The sequence below is a fragment of the Schistocerca nitens genome, chromosome 2 (genome assembly GCF_023898315.1).
Source record: "Schistocerca nitens isolate TAMUIC-IGC-003100 chromosome 2, iqSchNite1.1, whole genome shotgun sequence".
Lineage (NCBI taxonomy): Eukaryota > Metazoa > Arthropoda > Insecta > Orthoptera > Acrididae > Schistocerca > Schistocerca nitens.
The window spans coordinates 210,584,695-210,604,458 of NC_064615.1; the positions used below are offsets into that span (position 1 = coordinate 210,584,695).

Below are 19,764 nucleotides of genomic sequence, written 5' to 3' on the forward strand. Positions count from 1 at the left end.
TTTAATCATGATATACAGTATCACATATAGCGTACCTCGTAAGTATCTCAAACACTGGAACAGCAGCCTATTCTAGAATTGGTATGTGTACAGTTGCCAGAATCGCAATACACCCCTTCAGTATGTTCCACTGCTCTTCCCTGACTTCGTGTGTCCCTTCAGTTTCATGTAGTTTCATGCATTTAAGGAATGTAACAGTATCGAAACGCTAATCTCGTAACATTTTTCTATTTATCAGACCAGGATTTCACATATAGTACATTTTTGATAGTTCAATGATGATAATAATTAAAATATTATAAATAATAATATTATTAATAATAACGGTAATCACAGAGGTGGAAGGATGGTTCTCCGTGAATCTAAGGCCATTTTGAGTTCTCTGTACAGTCTTGAAATTAATAAAATTTATACCAATACTACTACCAACAGTAAAAAAAAGAAGTAATAATATTAGTGGTTAGAAGAGAATGTAGAACAGCAACCATCAGTAAGAATACAAAACTGAAACAGCAGGACGTAATGAGCTCCAAGAACAGGAAATTCAGGTAGGCTGCCCCAGCTAGGAACTTTGGGAAAGGAGGGTACTTAGTTTTAATGGTTAGGTCATTAGCTGTCTTTTGAAGCTGTAGCTGTAATTAATTTATCTGATATTGCCATACAGATCATTCCAAAGTCGGTATGCTATCGAATTTTTACTTGTTTACGGCTACCTAGCATTAGTAGAAACATAAAGAGAACTTCCGTTCAGCACCTCGGTTGTAAATATCGTCTAAATCCTTTCTGAAGATTGCGTATCACAGTTTACCTCAACATGTTGCGAAGTACCGATTACAGATTATTCGCTTCAGTCGTAATTTTTATATGAATTTTCCTATTATTTTACCACCCACTACAGATTTAATTAGATGGAAGGTTTGACGTAAGTCTAAAGCCATTGTAAATAAACAGTTGTCACACTCTGCTTGTACTTAAAACAGGCAAATTTTTGTGACGACGGTGTACTGAATATGGCTCCAACCTGCCGCAAATATCTCAGCAATGACAGCAGCTTTCACGGGTAGTTTGTTGTTGTTTAGGCTGCATTGTAGAAGTATAGTGAAGTCTATGTACTATCATATACAGCGAACACCTTTGTTGCAACTGGTTGTGTACTTTTCTTCACATCGGAGCAACTTGCTGTCGATATGAATCTTCTACCATAAAATTAGAATTTTGCGAAACAAATTTTTAGTGCAATACGTAATATAACTAGCGATGAATCTAACAACATAGCTTCATATTCAAAATGAATTCACTTTGAGGTTCTCACTTGAAACTATACGGTCAGCTGACTCACTGCTCACAGAAAACGGTCGAAAAATGTTTGCTTTTTTGTGTCCGCATCTTAGTGTCCTTGTCTTAGCAAATATTTCTGATAAATTTTAGCTGAGATGCAAACCTAGACAGCAAACTTTTTACGGCCGTTTTCTATGAGCAGCTAGTCATCTGCCATATTGTCTGAAGCATGAACCACAGCAACAGCACAAAAGACGAAATCTATAAGCCAGCACGAGAGAAGAGTCTCCTTTCTAACAACGGTGGTGGGCTGATGTGGCATAAACTCTTAAGGAATAATGTACGACAGTCCGATAGCAATTCCAACTCCGTTCGTCAATGTATGGATGGGGGAAAAGGTGGAGAGGATCCTTGTTGTGTACCACGGGTAGATGCCGGACGTCTTGAACACGATTTTGAGAGTGTACGTGAAACCGACGACGTCGGAGAGGTAAGCGTGGATAAGCGGTGCGCCGTTGATCGTTGCATTCCATAGCGGGATGTCCAACTCCTGCCCGTAGCTGACAATGCCACTGAAGGAGCCGGACGCTTTCAAGTACGTCCGCACCTTGGACGCAGTGCTGTCGAGATCCGTCTCGTACAAGAAAAGATCAATCGCTTCCTCGTACGTTACATTGGTCGTTGTGCCTGTAAAGAGAAACAACAAAGAAATCTGTGAGCCACAGGTACTTTGCATCAGGATCAGTTCTAAGCGATTTCATTTACACTTCTGGCCATTGTAACTGCTGCACCACGAAGATGGCTTGCTACAGACGCAAAATTTAACCGACAGGAAGAAGATGCTGTGATATGCAAATGATTAGCTTTTCAGAGCATTCACACAAGGTTGGCGCCGGTGGCGACACCTACAACGTCCTGACATGGGGAAAGTTTCCAACCGATTTCTCATACACAAACTGCAGTTAACCGGCGTTGCCTGGTGAAACGTTGTTGTGATCCCTCGTGTAAGGAAGAGAAATGCGTACCATCACGTATCCGACTTCGATAAAGGTCGGATTGTAGCCTACCGCGATTGTGGTTTATCGTATCGCGATATTGCTGCTCGCGTTGGTCGAGATCCAATGACTGTTAGCATAATATGGAATCGGTGGGTGCAGGAGGGTAATACGGAACGCCGTGCTGGATCCCAACGGACTCGTATCACTAGAAGTCGAGATGACAGCATCTTATACGCATGGCTGTAACGGATCGTGCAGCCACGTCTCGATCCCTGAGTCAACAGATGGGGACGTTTCCAAGACAACAACCATCTGCACGAACAGTTCCACGACGTTTGCAGCAGCATGGACTATCAGCTCAGAGACCATGGCTGCGGTTACCATTGACGCTGTATCACAGACAAGAGCGCCTGCGATCGTGTACTCAACGACGAACCTGGGTGCACGAATGGCAAAACGTCATTTTTCTCGGATGAATCAAGGTTCTGTTTACAGCATCATGATGGTCGCATCCGTGTTTGGCGACATCGCGGTGAACGCACATTCGAACCGCGTATTCATCATCGCCATACTGGCGTATCACCCGACGTGATGGTATTGGGTGCCATTGGTTACACGTCTCGGTCACGTCTTGTTCGCATTGACGGCACTTTGAACAGTGGACGTCACATTTCAGATGTGTTACAACCCGTGGGTCTACCCTTCATTCGATCCCTGCGAAACCCTACATTTCAGCAGGATAATGCACGATCGAATGTTGCAGGTACTGTACGGGCCTTTCTGGATACAGAAAATGTTCGATTGCTGCCCTGGTCAGCACATTCTCCAGATCTCTCACCAACTGAAAACGTCTTGTCAATGGTCGCCAAGCAACTGGCTCGTCACAATACGCCAGTCTTTATTCTTGATGAACTGTGGTATCGTGTTGAAGCTGCATGAGCAGCTGTACCTGTACACGCCATTCAAGCTCTGTGTGACTCAATGCCCAGTCGTATCAAGGCCATTATTACGGCCAGAGGTGGTTGTTCTGGGTACTGATTTCTCAGGATCTATGCACCCAAATTGCGTGAAAATGTAATCACAACTCAGTTCTAGTGTAATAGCGAGGTGGCGCAGTGGTTAGCACACTGGACTCGCATTCGGGAGGACGACGGTTCAATCCCGTCTCCGGCCATCCTGATTTAGGTTTTCCGTGATTTCCCTAAATCGTTTCAGGCAAATGCCGGGATGGTTCCTTTGAAAGGGCACGGCCGATTTCCTTCCCAATCCTTCCCTAACCCGGGCTTGCGCTCCGTCTCTAATGACCTCGTTGTCGACGAGACGTTAAACACTAACCACCACCAATATATTTGTCCAATGAATACCCGTTTATCATCTGCATTTCTTCTTGGTGTAGCAATTTTAATGGCCAGTAGTGTATTTATATATCGCGATAACGTGAGGATAAAATCCCCACATGGAATCAAAAGACAAGAGTGGACGTCTTTACTGATGACAATGATTTTGGATCTAAGGGGTGAAGAACTTGGTCATCAGTGACCTTACAAAATACAAGTCTAGAAATCTGAACGGCATCTATTCTAACAAGATAAATTGCTGCGACGATTCCTCAGTAGCACATATTAGCAATATTCTTCAGATTGTCTGCCTACGACGTAAGTATGTGAGTTCGTGATTGATAAAATCAATTTATCAGTTACCTTATTATGTACTAAACTCCACCATGCTTTTGGACACATGTTAATATGGATGGTAATAACTGCGTTATGTTATGCACATCTGCATTAGTATTAGTATATTTTATCAGAGACAATTTATTTCGGTCTAGGATCAGACCATCATCAGCTCCATTGTACCAAAGAAGATCAAAGACACTGAGGTGAATGAGATGACAAAAGTCATGGGACGACGATATGCCCATATACAGATGGGGTCAGTATGGTGTACAGGGGAAAAAGGATTGCGCACTGCCGTTGCTGTCGTTTGTACTCAGATGATTAATGTGAAAAGTTTCTGACGTGATTATGGACGCTCGACGGGAATTGACAGACTTTGAACGCGGAATGGTAGTTGGAGCTAGACGCATGGGACGTTCCATTTCGGAAATCGTTAGGGAATTCAATATTCTAGGATCCACAGTGTCAAGAGTGTGCCGAGACCACGAACAACGCAGTAACCGATTGCTTTCACTTAACGGTCAACACGCGTGCAGAAACATTATCAGTTCATAAATAGGTGCCTGCCTCTGTTATGTCAATATAAGTGCACTGCTTCTGAGGAGTGAGTTTGTTCGATTGGCTTAATTTACAAGACAGCTTGCACTACATGCAGTAAGATATTCTGCTTTTTCTGGCGTTAAATTTCTTATTTTACATGTTGTAAAGATTTTGCTGCTGAACAGGAACAGTGATCAACTAAGAATTTGCATGGAATTTGTAATGGATCTCCTATAATCCGATGTCTTTATTGACTGGACAGCGTAGTTTTCTTTTTGCCTTACAACATGTCGACGGATCTTGAAATTTTTATTTACTTATACTACAGCAGAGCAACATAACTAGCGTACGAACAATAGAGCAAATGTGTGTTTCAATAGGGCTAAAGAAGGAATTTTACGCCCATCCATTTGGCAAACAGTGTGATATGCGAGCCAGATGCAGCAGACAACTGCAGCCGGAGTCCAATACGAATCGCGTACACCATATTAGCGACACGTATCGTATGCACAAGTTGCATGGTTTCTGAGCGTTCACCAGCACGTTGGACTTGGCACGCTCAGCGTTGACGTTCGACAGCATGGTCCGTGTGCCGACGGATGTACCGTAATCACGTAACTCCTTTCGTTGCAATCGTGCTAACTCGGCATATGAAGCATGACATGGTCAAACAGACCAGATTTTCCAGATATCACTCATTCAAACGCTCAGAATTAGTTATAGCTGTCACTATTGTTGGATTTCGTCGCAGTAGTAGAGTTCACGAAAAGATACAACCGAATTTTGACTGCATGATATGCTATATTACACGACCTAGATCCTGTATTAAAGAATTATCGTATAGTCAAAAGGCGGTTATATCTTCCCGTAAGTTTTATATGACTGTGGTAAAGGGTCAGCATAAATTGTTAATGTTGTAAGATTTTTACTCAGTGAACAGTCTATTTTGCAATTATTGTTGCATGATAGTGGTTAGAATATTAGTAGTCGACTTGTTGATGAACAGATACAACATACACGTGTAGGACCTCCGTAATTAGAAAGAGAAATGAATATTACAGTCAAAAATGTAATACACTTTCTATACACTGATGAGCCATAACATTATGACCACCTGCTCAATAGCTTGTTTGTCCGTCTTTGGAACGAAACACATCACTGATTCTGCACATCAGGGATCCAACAGTTCGTTGGTACGTTTGTGGACGTATGTGGCATTAGATACCTACGCACAAGTGATCGAATTCACGTAAATAAAGGGCCGCTGATTTGCGTACGCGTTGATGGCGCCCGATAGCCACGAAGATGGGTCCCACAGGATTTACATCAGGCGAATTTGCTCATGGAGACATCAACACAAGTTCACTATAATGCTCCTCAAATCACTGTGGTACGGTTCTGGATCCGAGACACCGAGAGTTACACTGCTGAAAGATGACATCGCCGTCGGCTCAAATGGCTCTGACCACTTTGGGACTTAACATCTGAGGTCATCAGTCCCCTAGAACCTAGAACTAGTTAAACCTAACCTAAGGACATCATACACATCCATGCCCGAGGCAGGCTTGGGTCAAATGGCTCTGAGCACTATGGGACTTAACATCTGAGGTCATCAGTCCCCTAGAACCTAAAACTAGTTAAATCCAACTAACGTACGGACATCATACACATCCATGCCCGAGGCAGGCTTGGTTCAAATGGCTCTAAGCACTATGGGACAACTTCTGAGGTCATCAGTCCCCTAGAACTTAGAACTACTTAAACCTAACTAACCTAAGGACACCACACGTATCCATTCCCGGGGCAGGATTCGAACCTGCGACCGTAGCGGTATCGCGGTTTCAGACTGCAGCGCCTAGAACCGCTTGGCCACACCGGCCGGCCCCGAGGCAGGATTCGAACCTGCGACCGTAGCAGTGCCGGAGTGACCGTGCGGTTCTGGGCGCTACAGTCTGGAGCCGAGCGACCGCTACGGTCGCAGGTTCGAATCCTGCCTCGGGCATGGATGTGTGTGATGTCCTTAGGTTAGTTAGGTTTAATTAGTTCTAAGTTCTAGGCGACTGATGACCGCAGAAGTTAAGTCGCATAGTGCTCAGAGCCATTTGAACCATTTGACCGTAGCAGTCGCGCGGTTCCGGACTGAAGCTCCTAGAACCGCTCGGCCACTGCGGCCGGCATCGCCGTCGGGAAAGACATCACACATGAAGGGGTGCAGGTGGTTCGCAGCTGTCAGCATGTCTTCGATTACTACCACAGGTCCCAAGTAAGCGCAGGAGAATGTCTCCTTTAGCATAATACTGCTGTCACCAGCCTGCGTCCATGGCACACTGAAAGATCCGAGCAGGCGTTCACCTCGATGGCGGTGTTTGTGGAGAGGATCATCTGCGTAATGTAGCAAGAATCTCATTCCCTCCGAGAGCTGACACGTTTCCAAAGATCGATGGTCGAGTCCCAATAGTACCGTGGCTACTGCTATCATAATTGGCAATGTCGTTGGGTCGACATGTGGACATGTAGAGGTGGCCTGCTGCGGAGCTCCATGTTTAACAATTTACGATGAACGGTGTGTTCCGAAACACTTGTGCGTGCACCAGCATTGTGTTCTTTCGGCAGAGATGCTACAGATCACCATCTATCCTACTTTACAGAGCAGGCAAGCCTCTGAACACCACGTTCTGTGAAGAGTCGCGGACGTCCAACCACTTAGCGCCTAAAGCTAGGTTCACTGTCCTTCTACCTCTTTCCGTAGATGCTCACGACGGTTGCCCATGAACAGTAGACCACCTTCGTCGTTTTCGAGCTACTCGTTCACAGGCCCTGCGTAATAATAATCCGACCGCTGTCGAAGTCGCTTATCTCAATACATTTTCCCATCTGTAGCCCATATCTTCGCTAGGATGATCCCCCGCCCGTGTCCGCTTCACTTACATAGTTTTGTTATCGAGGCTCGTGCCGCAACGCCACCAGGCGCCATCCAACGTTGCGGTGGGCAGTGGTCATAATATTTTGGCTTATCAGTGTATTTCGTACCAACGTAAATCGAAATAAATTCGGAAGAGACTCAGTGATCTCGGGTAGCATAGCTGCTCCGTTAAGTGGAGGTCGTGGTTCGAGTCCCACATCGAACATAAGTGAGAGTTGCTGAGTGTATATTTTAGAGTAAGAGACTCACAGAGATTATCGTAAATGCCTGTCCGCCGAATATGATGAAACTAAATGTATGAATAAGAAGACCTACGTTGCCAGCTACAATAAAAATAAATAAAAATTATGGGAAAGAGATTACGCAAATTTGAAATTTTGAAGGTAACACGTAAACAGCGAATGTTGTTTCTCGGTCCAATAAATCAGCGAGTAAAGGCAAAGCCGTCGTGAACTCGAAGTCTTGTTTGTATACCATAGTGCTTTACTAGGCAAGGTGGAAAGCCCTTGCCTTCCTCAGACTTTATATCTGGCATACTCAGCAAGTTATACGAAAAACTACCGTTTAATGTGGACTATGAGAGGTGGTACAACTCACAATTGCCAGAAAAATGTTTGTTTCACAAAACTGTGAAACAACACCCAGTCCGCAACTGGAATATTTCAACTCATACAAGTACTTGAGTGTAACAGCCTGTAAGAACATGAAATGGAATGATAACATGGCATCGGTTGTAAGCAAAACGTGTGGCAGACTTCGGTTCATTAGTAGAAAACTAGTGAAGTACCATCAATCCACGAAAGAGATTGTTTACGGAATACTTGTGAGTCATTGTACAATAATACTCAAATGTGTGAGATACGTGCCAGATACAACAAAGCGGGGGATACTGAACGTATCAAAGAACGGCAACACGAATGGGCATAGGTTTTATAAATCAAAAGAGTATCGTATAAGTGCTGAAAGACCTGAACTGCAAAAGGATCCGAACTAGCTGCAAACTGCCCCATGAAAGCCTACCTGCAAACCTTCATGAACCAGCTTTAAAGGACGAATCTAGGAACATACTACGTTTCGCTCCATTGGGAACTGCAAAGACAAAATTTAACTAATTACAGTGCATACAGAGGCGTTCAAGCGATCATTCTTAACACTCTCGATAAGTGAGAGACAAAAATCGTAAGACTTACCAGGTATCAAACCCAAACGTTTGGATGTATAGTCTGGCCCTTAATCACCGCGTTCATACTTTCAGGTACTTTGAAATCAGTAGCTGTTTTAACAGTATCTACCTGGGCTGCAGACGTTGACTTGCGACGGAATGACGATGGACGTCAGGTTGAATCCAGAATTCTTGAAGTACCATGTCTCGTTGTGAGGTCCTGACTTGGAGCCGTAGAGTAGGTCGGGGTCCTTGGGGTTACGCACAACCTCTTCGTACCGCGGATACTGCGCCACTGTAACAGCAAGAGCGCATTTGAATCTCAATTACCCTAAAAGTCAAAGTTTCAAGTAGAAACAAGATTTCAGGAATTCCACACCTTATGAAAACTGAGTATGACTTCTGCGCTATATCATATCAGTCCCAAGAACCCCTGACAATCTCAAACACTTATCAGTATCCACCCTCTTTCTCTTGGGGGTGGAAAACTGCCCCTAAAGGCGGAAAAATCAGCAATGATCAACGGCACTAAGATGCAGAAGGCAATGGAAACTATTGCATTGAAGACATGTATTGTGTATCCACAGGACACGTGGCCTGTAACGAAAAAGTCCCATGATGATCTCTCCATCGGCAAAAGATTCTGGAATGTCCCCTATTCGGATCTGCGGGAGGGGACTGCCAGTGCGGAGGTGACCATGAGTAAAAGATTGAATAAGCAATTAAAGGATAATGTTCTACAAGTCGGGGTGTGGAATGTCAGAAGTTTTAAAGTTATATGGAAACTAGAAAATCTGAAAAGGTAAATGCTATGACTCAGTCTACATTTAGTAGAGGACAGTGATGTGAATTGGAAAGAAGACAAGATTTCTGATCGGATGAGTACATCTACATCTACATCTACATTTATACTCTGCAAGCCACCCAACGGTGTGTGGCGGAGGGCACTTTACGTGCCACTGTCATTACCTCCCTTTCCTGTTCCAGTCGCGTATGGTTCGCGGGAAGAACGACTGTCTGAAATCCTCCGTGCGCGCTCTAATCTCTCTAATTTTACATTCGTGATCTCCTCGGGAGGTATAAGTAGGGGGAAGCAATATATTCGATACCTCATCCAGAAACGCACCCTCTCGAAACCTGGCGAGCAAGCTACACCGCGATGCAGAGAGCCTCTCTTGCAGAGTCTGCCACTTGAGTTTATTAAACATCTCCGTAACGCTATCACGGGTACCAAATAACCCTGTATAGGGTAATATCAACAGCAGCAGCAAATGGTGTAACGGGAGCAGAATTCTTTATGAATAGTAAGGTAGGGCAGAGAGTGGTTACTGTGAACAGTACAGTGATAGGCTTGTTCTCACCAGTATCGACAGCAAACCAACGCCGACAACAATAGTTTAGTTATACGTGCCGACTCGCAAACCGAAAATGAAGAGATAAAGTATTCAGCATGCTGAATGGGCAATTCAGTAACTAAAGGGAGATGAAAATCTAATAGTCGTGGCTGATTGAAGTGCAGTTGAAGGGTAAGGAGTAGAAGAAACGGTTACAGGAGAATATGAGATTGAGACAAGGAATGAGACAGGAGAAAGACAAATGGAGACCTGCAATAAATTTCAGCTAGTAAGGGAGAATACTCTGTTCAAGAATCACAAGGGGAGGAGGTACACTTGGAAAAGGCCATGTGGTACGGGAATATTTCAGTTAGATTACATCATGGTTAGGCAGAGATTCCAAAATCAGATATTTCATTTTGTGGCGTACCCAGAAGCAGATATAGACTCATATCACGATTTGGTAGTGATGAAGTGCAGCCTGAAGTTCAGGAGACTAGTCAGGAAGAATCAATGCCAAAGAAATGGAATATGGAAGTACTAAAGAATAAGGAGATTCGCCTGAAGTTCTCTGAGGCTATAGATACTGCGATAAGAATTAGCTCAGTTGACGAGGAATGGACATCTCTGAAAACGGAAATCACAGAAGTTGGAGAGAAAAACATAGGTACGTAGAAGGTAGCCGCGAAGAAATCATGGGTAACACAAGAAATCCTTCAGTTGATCGATGGAAGAGGGAAGCAAAAAAAATGTTCATGGAAATTCAGAAATATAAAAATGCAAGTCACTTAGAAATGAAATAAACAGGAAGGGCAGGGAAACTAAGGTGAAATGACTGCTGGAAAAATGTGAATAAATCAAAAATGAAATGATTATCGGAAGTACTGACTTATCATAAAGAAAAGTCAAAACACCCTTCTGTGAAATGAAAATCAAAGATGGTAACATTTATAGCGCACTGGGAATTCCACTGTCAAATAAGAGGTGTATGTATGTGTGATGTGTGTGTGTGTGTGTGTGTGAGAGAGAGAGAGAGAGAGAGAGAGAGAGAGAGAGAGAGCAGATAGGTCCAAGGAGTACGCTGAAGACCCCTATGAGGCGGAAGACTTGTCTGACGACGTGATAGGAGAAGAAACAGGAGTCGACGTAGAAGAGATACGGGATCCAGCATTAGAATCAGAATTTAAAAGAGCTTTGGAGGAATTACGATCGACTAAGATAGAAGGAATTGATAACATTCCATCAGAATTTCTAAAACCATTGGGGAGATGGCAACACAACGCTCATTCACGTTGATGTGTAGAATGTTTGAGAGTGGTGATATATATTACCAAATACCATCCAAACAATTCCGAGGATTGCAAGGACAGAGAAGTGGGTGAGTTATTGCACAGTCAGCTTCACAGCTCTTGCATCCAAGTTGCTGACAAGAATAATGTAAAGAAAAATGGAAAAGAAAAATGGGGATGTGTTAGATGACGATCAGGTTTGCCATTAGGAAAGGTGAAAGCACCAGAAAGGCAACTCTGGCGTTGCGGTTGATACTGGAAGCAAGACTAAAGCGAAATCAATACACGTTCAGAGGATTTGTCGACCTGGAAAAGGCGTTCGACAGTGTAAAATGGTGCAAGATGTTCGAATTTCTTAGAAAAATAGGGGTAAGCTACCGGTAATATACAATACGTCCAAGAGCCAAGTGGGAAAAATAAGCATCGGAGACGAAGAACGAAGTGTTGTGTTTAACAGGAGAGTAAGACAGGGTTGCAATATTTCGCCCCTACTGTTTAATCTGTACATCGAAGCAGCTAGCACAGAAAAATTTAAGTGCTCGTTTTTCCCGCGCGCCATTCGAGAGTTGAACGGTAGAGAGACAGCTTGAAGGTGGTTCATTGAACCCTTTGCCAGGCCTTTTATTGTGAATAACAGAGTAATCACGTAGACATAGATGTAGGAATGGAATTAAAATTCAAGGCGAAAGAATATGAGCGATAAGATACGCTGATAACATTGCTATTCTAAGTGAAAGTGAAGAAGAATTACAGTGTTCCCTGAATGGAACGAAGAATCTAATGAGTACAGAATATGGAGTAATAGTAAATCGAAGAAAGACGAAAGTAATGAGAAGTAACAGAAATGAGAACAGCTAGAAGCTTAACATTAGGACTGATGATCACGAAGTAGATGAAGTTAAGGGATTCTGCTACCTAATCAGCAAAATAACCCATGACGGTCGGAGCACGGAGGACATCAAAAGCAGAATAGCACTGGCGAAAAGAGCATTCCCGACCAAGAGATACCAGTATCAAACATAGGCCTTAATTTGATGAAGAAATTTCTGAGAATGTACATTCGGCGCACAGCATTGTATAATAGTGAAACATGGACTGTGGGAAAACCAGAAAAGAAGAGAATTCGAAGCATTTGAGATGTAGTGGTACAGAAGAATGTCGAAAACTGGGTAGACTGATAAGGTAAGGAATAAGAAGTTTCTCCGTGGTATCGGTGAAGAAAGGAATGTACGGAAAAAACTGACCAAAAGAAGGGACGGAATGGCAGGACATCTTAAGACGTCAAGGGGTAACTTCCATGGTACTACTGGTAGCTGTAGAGGGCAAAAACTGTAGAGGAAGACAGAGATTTAAATACAGCCAGGAAATAACTGAGGTCTTAGGTTGGAAGTGCTACTCTGAGATGAAGAGGATAGCACCGGAGAGGAATTCATGGTGGGCTGCATCAAACCAGCCAAAAGAAAACTGTTGTGGTCTTCAGTCCAGAGACTGGTTTGATGCAGCTCTCCATGTTACTCTATCCTGTGCAAGCTTCTTCATCTCCCAGTACCTACTGCAACCTACATCCTTCTGAATCTGCTTAGTGTATTCATCTCTTGGTCTCCCTCTACGATTTCTATCCTCCACGCTGCAATCCAATACTAAATTGGTTTCCCCTTGATGCCTCAGAACATGTCCTACCAATCGATCCCTTCTTCTAGTCAAGTTGTGCCACAAATTTCTCTTCTCCGCAGTTCTATTCAATACCTCTTCATTAGTTATGTGATCTACCCATCTAATCTTCAGCATACTTTCCCTTTGAGATTTGTTCCTCAATTTGGTCCTACGAACGCAGACGTGTGAATAAAATAACGAAGATGTTAAGACGCCAGAGAATGACTTCAGTCCTAGAGGGAGCTGTAGAGAGTTAAAAACTGTAGAGGAACACAGAGATTGGAATATATCCAGCAGACAGTTGCGGACGCAGTGTGTAAGTGTTACTCTGAGATGAAGAGGCTGGCACGACAGGAATTCGTGGTTCAACAATCCACAGCAGGGGATGCAACGTCGAGCAGTAGGTAAAGCCTTTCTCTTAATATTGCGATAGCGTCTAGGTCAAACACCATATTCCTTCCTCTCGGATACAGTGGTGAGCCAAACATTATGACCATCATCCACCGCAAGACTTAATGTCAACTGATGCCACTATGACCACTTAAGGCGATAAGTGTGTAAGCGAGGCAGAGAAGAATGGGGAATCATTCTAGGGACTATACGAGCTGACACTAGGCGCTCAGTCCGGAACCGCGCGACTGCTACGGTCGCAGGTTCGAATCCTGCCTCGGGCATGGATGTGTGTGATGTAGTTAGTTAGTTAGGTTTAAGTAGTTCTAAGTTCTAGGGGACTGATGACCACAGATGTTAAGTCCCATAGTGCTCAGAGCGATTTGAACGAGCTGACAATGGGGAAACCACTGTCAAACGACACTGACAAAGCGCCGATCGCTGTGGCCCGCTACCTGGAACGAGCAGCTCGGAAACGGAGAAGTTTGGCTCTTCGCGTGCTGCTGTAGTGAATATCTATGGAAAGCGTATAAAGGACGATAAATCCGCGGCTGGGAGGCGAGGTCTTGGACCTCCACGGCGCGTCAGAGTACATGGACTTCGGAGGCTCCCAATGGAAGATAGGCTGCGATCTGTTACAGAACTCACGGCAAAGTGCGATACTAGCGCAGGCACTAGTTGGTTGGGTAGGGTTGTTTGGCGGAAGAGACCAAACAGCGAGGTCATCGGTCTCATCGGATTAGGGAAGGAAGTCGGCCGTGCCCATTAAAAGGAACCATCCCGGCATTTGGCTGGAGTGATTTAGGGAAATCACGGAAAACCTAAATCAGGATGGCCGGACGCGGGATTGCACCGTCGTCCTCCCGAATGCGAGTCCAGTGTGCTAACCACTGCGCCACCTCGCTCGGTGCAGGCACTAGTGTTTCGGAGCGCAACGTTAAGCACGCATCCTACACAGACAACGAATGGAAATCATTTACCTCCAATATGATGGACGAGACAAACTATGAGCAAAGTATAAATTGATTGTAAATGACGCTCTAGAGGAGTACGTGCCGACTAAGTATATTAAGAACGGAAAACACACCATAGTTTAATAAAAAAATTTCGGAATTGTTAACGAAAGACCAGGAACACGACAAAACTTCTTGTCCTACGTAAAACAGCTATGTGGGTTGAAGGCTTCTATTCAACACTCGTCGACCAGTCTGGTGCGGCAACAGAAGGGATCAAGAGGAAATTTAACGTACAAAAAAAAATCATTTCTCACACGAAGATTATACAGATATACCATCGTTTGACCATCGCACAAAGTTCCATACGCAGGGCCTATAATCAGACATCCCTGGCGTTGAGAAGCAACTGAAGGACTTGCAAACACACAGAAGTCGCCAGGTCCGGATGGAATCCCGACTTGGTTTCACAGACAGCACTCTTCGGCCTCTTACTTAGCTTCTTTTCATCACGAATCTCTAGACCAGTGAAATGTCCGAAGCGACTGGTAAAACGCGTTGATGATTTCCCTTCTTAAGAAGAGCAAAAGAATAGACCCGCAAAATTAACAAACCAATATCCTTGACGTCATTTTGCTGCAGAGTTCTTGAGCGTATTCTAAGTTCGAATATAATGAATTTCCTTAGGACAGAAAAAGTTCCGACCACAAATTAGCACATATTTAGAAAGCATCGCTCCTTTGATACACGGCTCCCGTTTTCTCACACGATATCCTGAGAATCATGGATCATGGGCAACAGCGAAATTCTGTATTCCTAGATTCCGAAAAGACTCACAGTGACCCACTGCACTGTTACCTCACAACCAAACATTCCAAGGAAGCCGATGAAACGTTCTATTTCTTCGAAAGGGAACTGAAAACCCTTAACTGTGAACCCTTAACCAGCAGCAAACTACAACGATATCAGATAATGAAATAGTAGTGTTATTTATTGATGGAAAATAAAATTACGTTATTGATTACTTATTTTTTTCTGAATTAACGTTATTTTTATCTGATTTCAGATACCCAGTGTCAGCGAGAAAGCGTTATTATCTTGCTACCGAACCGCTAACGCAGGGAAGCTGTACACAGATGCCGCGAATCTCGTTTTGCCAGCAGCCCTTGATATGGTTGAAATTATGTTGGGTAAGCAGGAGACAAACAAGCTATAAATCTCTCCACTTTCTGATTATAACTGAACGCAAAATAAACGATATGGCTGATGATATTCGAGAACTACTGGTCGAAACGTTAAACAAGAGCTCACATTTTGCTCTGCAGTTTGAAGAACCTATTGATGTTTCAGACTGTACGTAATTTACGGTATCTGTGCTCTCAGAAGCAGATGAAAGTGTCACAGAAGACGTTCTATTTTGCAAAGCACGTCTTGCGACTACTACGGGCTTTTAGAAAGCACTCGCAGCTAAGAGATTGATTAGAGAAAATGTGTCGCTATTTGTATTGATGGTGCTGGCAATGAAAGTGGTTTCGTTACGTAATTAAAATCAGTGAAGCCAGATGTTTCATTGAAGCACTGCTTCCTTCATCGACAAGCTCTGGCGGCCACGATTTTACGTTCTGACTTAAATGACGTGCTTCGAAAGACGATCAGTGTTGTGCACCCTTTTAAAGGTAAAGCCTTGCGAACTTGACTATTTAAAATCATTTGTTAAGATATGTGTTTGCTCCATCAAAATCTCATTTAGCACGCAGCGGTTAAGTGGTTTTCCAAAGGAAAGGTACTGACATGAGTTCTGGAACTAAAATCTGAACTGTTAATGTTATTGCGAAAATCTAAATCTGGATATACGAATTATTTTTGTTACCCTGTTTGGCTATTAGAATTAGTATTTCGCGCCGATCTTCTTAACTATCTAAATATTTTAAGTAAGAGCTTTCGAGGGAGACAAATAAATGTTATAAAGGACAAAAATTAAGTGAAAGGATTCCTCGCGACGTCATCAAAGTTTTTACAATAGATGGGGTTTGAGGTTTTATTATCGTTCAGAATATTCTCGAAGAAACTGCAATGGACCAGTCGGTGGTAGAAAGTTCACACATTCATTGCATTATTTGGAAGATAAGCTATTAAGTTATATTCCAGAACTGAACTCTGAAGCTGACAACGGTCACAAAAGGATACTAAACCCTATTTTTTATATGTTTGTACAGTTGGCTGACCTGAACACGAGAATAAAAGAAACTTTTATTGATTTTGTTGCTGATGGAATGCTAAAAATGAAATTTAATTTGAAAAAGATTGAACTCTTCTGAAGGAAGAGAAAAGAAGAATATCAACAACTGGAATATCTACAACTAGCAACCGAAAGTATGATAATTATTAGTGCCATCGCCACTTCCTACCAATGTGAATTGGTATTTTCTTCAATGCTCAACATAAAAACTAAGAAGAGAAACATGCTTCAATTAGAAAATTATTTGGTTATTTGTGTCTCAAAGTAGAACCACGATTTGACAAAATATTAATAAACAGCACAGCCTTCTCATTGAAACTGTTATTGTAACGAAGGATATACAGCCCTTGCTTACTTTTATCTGGCTAAATGGCAGCCGTGCCAGACATAGTGTCACTCTATGAATAAAAGCTGTTAAAAACAGTAAAATCTTAAAAAGTATCACGTATGAATTTAAATAATACAAGTGAGAAAATTAGTCATTAATCATCAAATTCAGTTGTGCTGATGTAGCGCTGTGCATTTGCGTGTAATCGCTGAATCAAACCGTTATTTTGATTGAAGACGACACACAGCTCAATATTACCCCTCACTTGATCTTTTTAGAGCTCGACGCATCATTATCTGGAGTTAACAGCGCAGTTCCGTTTCAATATGTCCTTAACACAGTGGATCTTCTTCTGATCTAAAATGAGTTTTTTTTTTTTTTTTTGAGGATGTGCATTAATTTAGTATGCCACACGAGATCAGAAGCATTCTTTTGTAAACTACGAAAACTGTGGACAAGTCTTTTAGTTGCAGCTATCCCCTCTCTTGTACTTAGCCTCTCTCTCTCTCTAAACCCAAACAGCGACTCACGTGTCTCCCTTCAACGTTTCTTTCTACCTCAAGGAAGTGGAAAAAGACCGACTTCTTGAAATGACACTGCGGGAGGCATTGCGATAAATTTTCATCTGCAATAAGTACATTAGGTGACAGACAAAGTGGTGGCCATGAAATAAGTTTCAGGAAATAATAGTATTTCCCGAGAACATTCTGTAATGAACAGGAAACAGTGTAGTAAGATCATGTTAAGAAGTTAGATAGCCAGCTTACGGCTTAAAGATGACTTCTTAAAACTAGCGTAAAAAATTGCAGAACAACTGGAAATACAGCATTGCTTCTGTAGGACAAAACTGAACACAAGGAAAGACTTTTACTATGGCTTTATGAAAAAAAAATGAAGGCTCAATGCTAAGGATAGCTCAGTCCACGAGTTTGCACGGGTTTGCAGCGAGCGGTAGAAGGTTTCAGCAAGGAACAAGTTGATAAATTCTTTGACACAATAAGTGCGTTGATGAACAAGTTCGGGTTTATAACCGTTTACGATCCAATATACACATTTATTGCCACAAAAATGACTTTTTTTACACCTCTCGATCTCATATTCGATATAACCCTCCAAAAATTAAAACGACCAAAACACAAAGCGAGGAAGGAGGAACTAACTTAATCTCCATCCGAACCGGTCCCGGACGACCCTAACGGAACCGACCGACCGCCGTGTCATCCTCAGCCTATATGCGTCATTCGATGTGGATATGGAGGGGTGTGAGGTCAGCACGCCGCTCTCCCAGCTGTTGTCAGTTTTCGTGACCGGAGCCACTACTTATCAATCAAGGACCTCCTCAATTTGCCTCAGAAGGGTTGAGTGTGGCCCGTTTGCCAACAGCGCCCAGCAGACCAGATGGGCGCCCACCCAAGTGCTAATCAGCCCCGACGGGCCGGTGTTCCCACTGCGGCAAGGTTGTTGGCATTTTCAAATCAACGAATGTTTCAAATCAACGAATGTATATCCCTCTGATTTCGAGTTTTCTGATTCTGTTAAGCAACGTATCTGACTGCTTAATGTGAAGGACGGTCCAATACAACTTTCAGAAAATAGTTCCGAAGAACCTTTCGTGTTCCACACTACCCGACCTTCTTCTAACTTGAAAGATCCTCGTAGTTTCATTGATAGCCGCGTGTCTCTCTTACCGGATCCTGAAACAGCCAACAGCAGGGCGACCACCAAACTCTTCATCATTGCGGCTGGAGGTGGATGCATAACTGCTACCGTTCGGCGGTCTCCTTTATAAGACGCTCCTCTTTCCTACTGCGGTGGGACAGTATTATCTCTAAGATTACCTCTAAGACCTCGCCGAGGAACTGGGTCTTAAATTTTGTGTATCGCGTTCGTCGTACCATCGGATTACAACGTGCAAACAGCATTAGTGTTCCTAAAACTGAAACCAAGTGCTCGCACTACACCGCGAGATAAATAACGTAAACATGTTTTCGGACTCGTGGTACAATTTCGGCGATAAGAACAACGATGCTCCAATGCGCTAACGAAATACCAGGTACTACCTCTTTCTTCCCGAGAAGACATTCGTCTGGCACAGCTCTCGTAATCCCAGGCCGCGTAAATGACGGGAACTAGCCCCAGTTGGTGTGTGATATAAATATAAAGAGGTGTCAGGCATTTTAGGTTGATTTTCTGTCCAGTTAGGGCCCGTGTAAGGCGTCATGAATGTTGCTACCGGCAGGGGGTTCCCATATTTGTTTGGCTACTCTACAAAGGTTCAGTAATTCGCAACACTGTTAACAAAAAGATTTAAATGTAATGTATCAGACATATGTTCTGAAACAGTAAGAAAAGGATATCATGAAGCCGAGGACAGCTTTCGCTGGCGTTACACAATTACAAAACGATGAGGAGAACAAGTATTTAACGTAGAAGCATAAGAATAAATTGTAGAGAGACTGCTGAACCACGAGAAGTAGAACAAAGTGATAAAAGCGAGGAGACGGAGGGAGGAGGGGGAGGTGGCACTTGGGTGAATATTACCACTTGGATGATGCCATTGGCCTTCATCATCATCATCCTCATCATAATATGTATTCATGAATTAGGTTCGATGAACCTGTTCTGGTCCTAGCGTCCTAATCAGGGTCAGCCTGCTAGATCACTTCCCCGTTTGAGTATACACTACTGGCCATTAAACTTGCTACACCAAGAAGAAATGCAGATGATAAACGGGTATTCATTGGACAAATATATTATACTAGAACTGACATGTGATTACATTTTCACGCAATTTGGGTGCATAGATCCTGAGAAATCAGTACCCAGAACAACCACCTCTGGCCGTAATAATGGCCTTGATACGCCTGGGCATTGAGTCAAACGAGTTTGGATAGCGTGTACAGATACAGCTGCCCATGCAGCTTCAACACGATACCACAGTTCATCAAGAGTAGTGACTCGCGTATTGTGACGAGCCAGTTGCTTGGCGACCATTGACCAG

The 19,764-nt window shown here is 43.2% G+C and overlaps 1 protein-coding gene across 1 annotated transcript; it reads right to left on the minus strand.

Annotated features, from left to right (window-relative positions):
* Window positions 1-214: 214 nt before the first annotated feature.
* LOC126234327 (uncharacterized) lies at window positions 215-18,577 on the minus strand. The gene is made up of 3 exons (XM_049943012.1): window positions 18,452-18,577; window positions 8,708-8,872; window positions 215-1,965 (listed from the first exon to the last, which is right to left on the minus strand). The coding sequence occupies exons 1-3, from the start codon at window positions 18,519-18,521 to the stop codon at window positions 1,607-1,609; spliced, it is 594 nt and encodes a 197-aa protein (XP_049798969.1). The 5' UTR covers window positions 18,522-18,577; the 3' UTR covers window positions 215-1,606.
* Window positions 18,578-19,764: the final 1,187 nt, after the last annotated feature.